This window comes from Buceros rhinoceros, unplaced genomic scaffold (assembly GCF_000710305.1).
Source record: "Buceros rhinoceros silvestris isolate BGI_N320 unplaced genomic scaffold, ASM71030v1 scaffold7963, whole genome shotgun sequence".
NCBI classification, from domain to species: Eukaryota; Metazoa; Chordata; class Aves; order Bucerotiformes; family Bucerotidae; genus Buceros; species Buceros rhinoceros.
In genome coordinates, this window is record NW_010402957.1 from 11,294 (window position 1) to 21,541 (window position 10,248).

At 40.1% G+C, this 10,248-nt stretch overlaps 1 protein-coding gene across 1 annotated transcript; it reads left to right on the forward strand.

The window, feature by feature from the left end:
* Positions 1-6,378: 6,378 nt before the first annotated feature.
* On the forward strand, positions 6,379-9,756 carry BAALC (brain and acute leukemia, cytoplasmic; the record flags this gene model as incomplete). Its single annotated transcript, XM_010132816.1, has 2 exons — positions 6,379-6,548; positions 9,652-9,756. Coding segments are annotated over 2 exons (275 nt in total), but the record flags the coding sequence as incomplete, so codon positions are not given.
* Positions 9,757-10,248: the final 492 nt, after the last annotated feature.

The following is a 10,248-nucleotide window of genomic DNA, read 5'->3' on the forward strand; positions in this document are numbered from 1 at the left end:
CCTTTCCTATCTTTCCTTCATGGTCAGACCAATCCCCACCTATTCTGCTTCTGGAGTCTTTTTTCACAGAATCACAGATTTGTTTTCATTGGAAGAGACCCTTAAGATCATCAAGTCCAACCACTAACCCAGCATTGCCAAGTCATCACTAAGCCATGTCCTTCAGCACCACATCTACACGTCTTTTAAATACCTCCAGGGATGGGAAATCCACCACTTCCCTGAGCAGCCTGTTCCAATGCTTGACAACCCTTTTGGGGAAGAAATTTTTCCTAATATCCAACCTAAACCTCCCCTGGTGCAACTTGAGGCCGTTTCCTCTCATCCTGTCACTTACTATTTGGGAGAAGAGACTGACCCGCACCTCGCTACAACCTCCTTTCAGGTAGTTGTAGAGAGTGATAAAGTCTCTCCTAAGCCTCCCTTTCTCCAGACTAAACAACTTCAGTTCCCTGAGCCACCCCTCATCAGGCTTGTTCTCCAGACCCTTCACCAGCTTTGTGCCCTTCTTTGGACACGCTCCAGCACCTCAATGTCCTTTCTGTGGTGAGTGGCCCAAAACTGGACACAGTATTCAAGGTGCAGCTCAAACAGGTATATCCTCTTTCCATGTAGTATCCTTTGTCTTGAGCTTTGAAACGATCATGAATCGTTGAAGAGTGTTGCACCATGCTTTTTTTTATTTGGAATAAATATAAATTTTATATTCATCTTTCATTTCATAGATGTGGTTGCAACTTTGTTAACCTAGTTTACAAGAGAGATGTACCATGATTCTGTATCGTAATTTGAATTCAATTTTTATCGATATGCCAAGATTTAGCATCTGCCTGTACCGGGGAAATTAGAGCATGGAAGGAATATTAAGGTTTGCACCTTTAATGCTGCACTTTTTTGTATTCTACTCGTCTGCTAGAATCCTTGAATACTCTCTGGTGGAAATCTTCATATTATAGTAATAAATCTGATCACACTTTCAGAGCTATTTATCATATGCTTATTTATGCATGTGCATGTTAAATTCCACTTTTAAAATCTTTTAGAAATTCCTTTATCTAACAAAGAGGAGCCTCTGACCTCATTTCAAAATGGCAATGATAAAACAAGTTTAGGAATAAAGAAATCTGTAGGACTCTTGTTTGGTTTATGCTCAGAAATGAAGTGCCAGGAAGTAGGAAAATAAGCAATCCTGCCAGCCAAAACTGCTGCAAACTGTAATGCTTAATCTCCCAGGACTTTTTTTTTTTTGCCAGGACTCCAAAGTGCATATAGTCATTTAAAAGCATTAAATATATTCATTGTGAGCCAGTTCTTTTTGTACTGAATTATACATTTGATATCGTAATGTTGCAGAAGAACATAATGCATAAGGCTCCCAAACATGACAAAACCATGGCCAGAGAAGGTCTCAGAATCTATTTCGCCTTCTGCTGTTAGCTGTTATCTGAGCCCTGCCACCTTGCGTAAATAGAGAATTTCTTCTTATTAGTCACCTTGGTGCTGAAAGTACAGCAGATGCCTCTTCATTCTCCATTTAGAAGGTTCTTCGTGCTCCAGGGTGAGCTGAATTCAAATAAGCATCCCATGGAAGTATGAATCTTGTCCTCTTGCCTTTTCCCCAGCCTGTGGGGGAACCATTTCTGTGGCACCTCCAAAGAATTTCAATGGCTGATACAGAATGTGTAGAAGATGCAAAATACATTTGTTTTGTTTTGCTTCATTGTCTAAAATTCATACCGCATTACAGTTCAGGTGAATAGTTCTGGATTCTCTGAATGTCTTGGCAGCAAATTTATTGCATTATTACATTTGCTGATCCAATAAATGCAAAACATTGGTTTTGGTTACATTTTCCTGCTGCAGCAGGTCCTTCTCTGCATATCTTCTGTATCCTTTGTCCTGGCTTACAAATCCATGCTCTGCTGCATCTGAAAGTTTGCTTGGACACACTGAAATTTTCATTCCATTTATGGCAGAGGGTAGGAGGTTATCCCAGAAAGACTGGAAAAACTTGCTGTCTTACTGGCAGTCTGAATATTCAGTGTTAGGATAACATTCAATTTTATTTATACTGTTTATATAAGTTACATAAAAATACCAGTGCCTTTGTTTTTGTGTTAATAGTTACAATTGTCATGTTCTATTCTCTTTGTCCTCCTCTAGGAGTTTATATTACCTCTAAAATATCTGTTGTTCTCCACATAGGACGTGTATTTCAGTCAGGTTTGTCCTGTCTTGCTGGTCTTCATACTTATATTGAGATGCCTCCGATTTTAGGTAGCTTTCTGTTCATTGCATAGTGATATAGTTGTAAAACTGTTCTTAAATTCCCTTCTTTTAAATTGTGAAAAAGCTAAAACACATCCAGATATCCCAGGAACTGATTTTTAGTTTCAGTTTATAAAATTCAATAACTGGAGTTTTTGTCCATATCCAAATTTTCCCAAACTTTCCTATTTTGGGAAGTTTGAACAAAAGGCAGTACTTCAATGCCAGCATTTTAGTGGGAAAACAAAAGAAAGCAAATAAAACCAGAACAAAACACAAAACCAACAAAGGCTTTGGCAAATTTGGTTTTTAAAAATTTATTCCAACTGTGCTTGTGAAAATACACAAAATTAAAGATTATTTGAACTGTCACAATTTGTCATAAGTCATCAGACTTTGTAGAGGAAGAGATTTCAGAAAAAAAAAACCCTTATCAGTCAGCCATACCACATCTTAGGGCGATCAGCAGTGCTGGGACGCTGGTTTTGCTGTAATACATCGGGAATCTTTAGTGAATCCAGGCTTAGTGTACGTATGAAACAAAGGTATGTCCCCTGACGCAGGGGTGGTTGGAAGCAATGTGAGTATATCTCCATAGGATTCAGATAGCTCAGCGGGGCAGTTCCATGCGAAGAACAAGTGTAGCTGGATGAGTGGGTTTGGTTTGGTTATACTGGATAGCGCATCAGGCTAAGGTGCTTTCTGCTGCTTGTTTTCTGCTGTTAAACATGCTACCTCCCAAACTGTGCCAGTCCGACTGCTTGCGGCATGGGGTGATGAATAAAGTCTATGGATTGATTTCTGTTCAACATAACTTTTCTTTTTCCTGAAGCTGCTAAGGAAAGTGTTTGTCAAACTGCAGCCTAAAGGATTCCTACAGGCCTGGTAAGACAGGCAAAAGATAACTCGCCTGTGCGGGCAAGCAAGCCAGTGAAAAGAAAGACGACAGTAAACATTGCCATGGGAGGACAAATTCCTTTAATCACACTTTGTGCTGGAAAAACAGGCTTGCATTTGTGAGCAATGGGGCTGCTGCTTGGGTATTCTTCCTGCGTTCATTGAGAGAGAACTCGTGTACGTGCTTTATAAATAAATCTGACTATAAGCAATGCAACACCTACCCTTTGTCATCCATTCCTCCCCTAATGGGAACAGCCTGGCAGTCCCCCAAGCCCTGTGAACCATTCTTGAGGGAAAGGCCACCATTGCAGTGGCGGGGCTTTCATTATCACCCAGAAACTCAGGTTTTGGGAATGGAGCCATAAGAATATTCTAGGCTTGCCAGTTCATTTGAAAATAAAACAGACGTACTTGACAGGGTATTGTGATGGGTTCTGTTGCTTCCCCGACCTCAGGAGGCCCACAGACTTTTGGTAGGGGTTGTTCTGGCAGAGAACATGAGAATGAAAACAACATTACTAAACCTGTTTGTTTAGATTTCTGCTGAAGCTCTACAGTGCAAGAGCGAGGGGGGTGCTTACCAGAGCCACGCCGTGAAAGACGATACAATATCTCGACAGTTGGCTTGGTTTAAACAACTCGGAGACAAGACCCTGAGTATTGCCATCCTGCTAGTTTGCAAATTCCAGATTGTACAGAAGAAGAAAGTTAATGTTTTTGTTTTCATGTGCTGTGGCAAACTCTAAATAGCAATGCAAAAATATTTGCTATTTTAAAAGCAACCATATGTTCCTAAATTTTTAACATTGCAATCGGCATTTTGTGCTATATATCCAGTCTACAAAATAGATGTTGCTTTATGAATTGCCAACAAATCTCATGCTCTTACTTTCCCTGCTCATGCATTCTCACTGTAATTTCTATTCAGTGCTCATACATAAAATCACCGAAGCCTTTAAACTGTTACCCACTATCCAAATCATCTATTTGCCAATGAGAATTGTCAAAGAATTCTACAATAGTTTCCTAATTTCAGAATAGCAAATGTATTATAGAATAAAATGAAAAAAGCTTTCTGCACTGCTTTTTGCACTGGTATTGGTGACCACTAGATCACCCATATAAAAATAAAGTAAAAGGGATAATGGAAGGCTGAGATGCTGACACCTGGTTCATTTCTGACAAGTACTGCAAAAAAAGTCTCACCCCTGCAGTGCAGGATGCAACAGGAAAACTAAGAGAGGACAAAAAATGAACCAGATACACCATTTTCAGGACTGAGATTTTCCATCAGCCCACGGAAATGGGTTAATGGAAGAAAAAATGTTCTGTAGTCTAAAGGATGCAACACAATCTGATAAATGAACAATTGTACTTGATAACAAAGTGGCTCTTCAGCTGACAGCTGTTTCACCAGACAATTTAGAGGCCAGACGACAAGGGACACATGGTGGGAAGTAATTTAGTAGGATCACACAGAAGGAAAATCTCGTAATTTGTATGAAATATCCAAGATGCAATTAATGGAACTAGTACATAATGCCTAGTGCATTTTGCCTGTTCCATGCTGTGCTCAAGCTCATTCTCACAGCTCCACTGCAAGGTGAAGCAGTAGTCTACGGCGTGACTCCCGGCTTAGAGCTCTGACTCACACATGGCTAATTGCTTCTCCATCTCCCTCCCTTGTCTATGATATCAGTCTGTACCACTGACTGTTCTGCACCAAGTCATTTTTCTGCCTCTCACCTGGCACTGTGAAGTGGTAGGAAAAGATAAGACCTAACACACAAGTAGGTCTGGACTTGTGGGAGATGCAGGAGAGGTGAGGTTCACTCTTTCTTATGGGAAGTTGCCTCTAGATTTAGATGGGAGAATGACATTAGTTTTTATATCTAGCAGTAAAAAAAAGCTTCCAAAGACTGAAGTATTTTTATTTTTTAAAAACAAACTATAATGTAATATTTTCAAAAAGTAGATGATTTGGCATTATTAGTTACTACCACCACAAGTTAAACTGTCTTTGGAAAACTCTAACACCATCTTCTGACTGCTCAGGGAAATGCCATGACTAGTTTGTATTACACAACTTCAGATATTTTCCATATCAAGACTTTGAATATTTGGTTGAAGCCTTATTGGTTTCAGTCATTGCTTTTACTAGCTGCTACTGATGTTGCTTTCTGCTGATAAAGCAGTTTTTCTTACAGATTCCTGGGAAAGAATTCAGGACTTTGCTTCCTTTTTAATACCCTTAATACTGTGCTTGAATTCCCACCTGATTCATGGAAGAAGGTTTTGATGACACAATGCACACTTCAAGTAGCAATGAATTGTCAATGGTTTTTCTCATACTTCTTTTTCATTGACTTTCCGTGACTCCTTTCTTCTTCTTCCAGTTTTGATACCTGCATTGCCAGTTAGAAAGTCTGCACTTTTTTTTTATTACTTGAACATGATTGGTTATAAATGATCTTTGCCAAAAATAAAATTGAGACTTACAGTCATGCATCCCACTTGCTCTTTGTGTTTGTGTTTTAGACCCAGTGTTGCAAACAGATGTTTAGTGCTTTACACTTTCCATAAATGACAACTGATTTTTGTTCAAGCAATAAGATGAGAAAATTCTTTTAGGCTGGCCAATATCATATTGTACAATGCATGCCTTATCCATCCAGCTTGACCAGAAAGAAAATTAATAATTTCATAACTGATAATCAAAACAGTATGAAATATATTTTTCATCAATATCTTTCCTCATCTTCCGATGAAAAGAAGTGTTCAAGGCCATGTATAAGCAGTCTCTCCATCTGTATTGGTCTCATCTGTCATGCTCACATCCATCTCCTTCATTTCTCAGAACTGAAACAGATTTAAGAGGAGCCTCACTGGGTCCTTAGTTAAATCCTTGGTCATGCAAGCAGCTGTGTGTGTGGAGACACCAGTGGAGGTGTGCAAGCGTCCAAAAGGTGGATGATATGCCACACTCATTAACCAGTTTTCCATGTTTTCTGAGCTGGTGTTTCACAGGGCAGTGAATGAAAAGTGTGAAGACAAAGGTGACAAAGGGAGGTGGGCTGCTCCGGCTGTGATATGGTACTGCACCTTCCATGACTTGTTCTATCACTAAAATGTGATGAAATAGAGGGAAGCCAGAGCCAGTTATAAACTGCTCCTCAGTATTAATTGCACAATTTCATGTGTCCCTACTAGGTCTTCTAGAGGATGGGAAATTAGCTCAGGGAGATGTAACTACAGCATCAACTACAGCTGGAACACTGAACACTGAGAAGAGGAACAGCTGTGATCCTCAGTGTGTGAACTCCATGGGCCACACCACAGGAGCTATGACGCAGAGACAGAACGGCTTCAGGACAGCAGAGGTAGGACTATAATTATGTTCCCTGATGCTTAGCACTAGCTTCAATCAGGTCAAACTTATTTTTGTGACAATCTTCCTCACTGCAGTCAAACTCCATCTAATGCCTTGCAATAAGAGAAAAAGGCTGCACCACAGCCATGGCATGACTGAGCCTAGTGCCTCCGACAACGCCTCATGCGGAAAGGCCACAACATTGATGTTTTATTTGGCAGCTGGAGTAACACCTACACTTGTTACAGGAAAAAAAAACAAGCTTTTTTTTTTTTCCAGCTCAGTCCAGCTGTGGAATGTATTGTGCAAACTGTTTATATTAATTACCTGAAAGGGAATGAGTTTTCTCCTGATTGCTGATTTGCATAAATTGATATGTGCACTGCATGAAACCTAGTTCATTCAAGGCTGGATGTGAAGCCTGAAAAAATCAATGGGAATCTTTTCAATAATTTCAACAGGATCCGAATGAGCCCCCCCCCCTTCTCCCCCTCATCTGTATATTGTATATGTTGCAGAAGGATCTTCCACTGTAACAATAATGTATGAACACCCAGGGCTGTGGGGCTAGACCAAAGCCCAAACTTCTCCTAGCTGCCTACCTTGCCTGTCCGCCACCCATTTCCACCTGCGGCCCTGATTGTGTAGCAGCTGCTGAGCTGCTGCAGATTGAAGTAATCCAAAAATTATGGCTGGTTTACTGCTTCCTCAGTTTCTCAGATGGGAAGACCTCTCAGTACAGCACAGGGTAGAACCACTACAGCCCCCCCATAACAAGCTGTCCCCAGTCATGTCCTTGAGAAAAGCAAACTGAAACCCAGAGGTATTGTGCAAATGAAAACGGGAATTTGCATTGAACTTCACCTTGCATTTGCTAACAAACAACACATTGGTACATCCATATTTATTTTATCCCTTCACAGTGTTAACTTCCGTACTGCTGTAGTACAGAAATATTCCCCAGTGACACGAATCCTGCTGCATCTTGCCACAAGATACTGCAGCTCCTGGTGTATAGGGAGACATTCTGCAGCAGCATGATAACTAGAGCCATAGACTTGCTGCAAATGAAAACCAAAAATACCTGTCATAGCCACTAGACCACAGAAAAAAACAAAGTGGTCATGTTGGATATGATTGAACAGAACTAACATAATTATTAATCAAATTTGAAAAAGACTTGAGAATTATAGGGTATACCTGATATATTGTTGAAGAAAATGATCTAATTTTGTAAGTGATTGAAAAATTACTTCTGTATTAGACTTACTAGGAAGTATGGACAAATTTCCACAACGTATTAATAGTATGAGTGTTGACTGTAATGGGATTACTCAGTGCTTCTGACCTGGGGCCCTCTGAATGTATCTTCCTGCCTTTTTCTAGCCAAGATACATCCAGTAATACATATCTGTGCTGTTGCAACCCAGTGCAACCAGAGCAAAGGATATTTCTGATGATGAGTAGGGCACTTACATTATTCTATGCAGATAATGCAGGTGTCTAAGAAAGGAAGGTAAGTTGTCTGAACTTCTCATGGTCAAGAGGAGAAATGCATTTTCCTACAGTGAAAGTGTAGCATCTAAGTTAGGCTTCAGCTCTGGTTTGCCATTCTAAATCTCTGTCTCTACACTGACTGTTTAGGGAAGCATAAGAAGGTTTCCAATCTGGACACCTAAAGTTTAGGTGCCTAGAGCTGAGAAGGTGACTATCCTCCACAACTCAAAATGTGCCCATTTTATTAATCCGAATATTCACATTGACTACAGTTTTTCTTTTATCTCTACATGCTGTAGAATACAACGCGATGCAGGACACGATGCTCTCAGGAGACTTGGGTTCTGCCATCTGTGGGGTAGAAGGGGGTAAATTGCTTTACCTCTCCGTTTCTCATTTTCTCAGGCATCAAGCTGTAAAACACTCTATTCCTTTACCCCTACCATCAGTTATGTGACAGGGTACAAAGTGTGGTGTCAAAAGGGAAAGGGTTTGATATGAGCTGCATCTGGGATACTTCGGTATCATCTATGAGGATAATGCCAAAACAACTTGGAAGTAAAAGATGCTGCTGCTGAAAGGAGTCCTAATACAGTGAAGGCAATAGAATGATCGGGCAGCCCAAAATCAAAGGTGGTATCCAGATTATGTGACTGACTGACAATAACCTGGCTTGATTTTCGTGGCATATGTAGTCTTTGGAGAGTGAACAGGAGCACGGCGGGAGAAGGTAGCAAAAGAGCAGATGTATTTAGGCTGCAGTAATGTGAAGTAATACACAGCAGCAAATAAAGACCAAGTTTTGCTCTCAGATAAATGTGTCCTTCCTCCCATGTCAGTGAAAGTTTACCAGACGTTATTCCACCTGGCATTGCTACTATGTAAATGATGCCTAATTTACCTGGCATTCTTTAGATTTACAAACTGCCTCATGAAACACTGGAAATGCAGCAATCAAACCCACCTGACTCAGCTCTGCATCTCTATCAGACTGGTTCTGAATGTCCTCTGCTAGACCTATCCAGTTCACTGCACAGTATAGTGCGTTGCTTATGGCAACAAGCAGGCAGACCATGAGATGCAGCAGGATAAATTTAAATTAGGGATGTACTTGTATGCCTCAGACAGACTGACTTTTTTAATATTTGGAAATAATCTGATGAAGCTCTGAAAGGTATATTGTACGTGGGTCTTATATGCAGGCAGAACTAAGAGTTATTTTGAAAACATATTTTCACTTAAGAAACATAGAGAATATTCTGTCTCAGTCTAGTCATACTCAACTCCTAGTGACATCAAAAGGAACCTCCTAATTTCCACTTCTGGACTGAAAACAGATTTATTTGCTCCGCTTTTAGAATACACACACACAGAGATGATAATTGTAGCTAAGAGGGTTGATCCAAAGTCTAATGAGGTCAACAGCCATTATAGCAGTCATAGAAGCAGTCACCTATGATGAACACCAAAGTTGCTCTGCATCACAGTACCGTGTGAAGAATGTTGGAGGCATTCTATTTATTAAGTAGAACTGTTTTCATAAATTAGGAGGTAATTGTCAATGACTGTCATTGCTGTCAGTGTGGAACTCACTGTACTGTTTAAAACTTTCACAGACTAAAAGGGACACACAGAAAATGTCCACAAAAGAAGTCACCATTAATGTTACAAAAAGCATCAGACAAAGTGACAGAAGGAAAACAAAGAATTGTGTCAATTAATGAAGGAAAGCCCAGGTAAGGATGGACTTAACAATGCTTTGCTGCATTTTAAATGTCATCTGTTGCTGAAGATATGAAGATCTCCAGATGTTCCATGTTGAATAGAGCAGGCAGCTGCTGCTGACTGCCTTCAGAAACATGTTTTGTAGAAAACAGCTACAGACGCTCTAGGATGTTCAGATGTCATTTCTCTAAATCAGTGACACTGCGCAGACATAACGCCAAAATTCATGCCATCTGGTTTTTACAAAGTCCTATGTTACCTTCTTTTGTACGTGCTGTTCTGCTTTGCTATTAGGATGAGGCTGGATAATGACAAGTACAGTTCATCACAATTTAAAATAGAAAACGAACAAACGAAGCTTCATTTTTTAGTCATAAGGGGGTTTGAGTGTGTACATTCATTTGAAGTATTCTCTTCCTTTAAACTCAAAACCAGAGGTCCCAGAAAGACACTCACGGGTGGCTTCTACTAAATCTCTTTAAAACTAT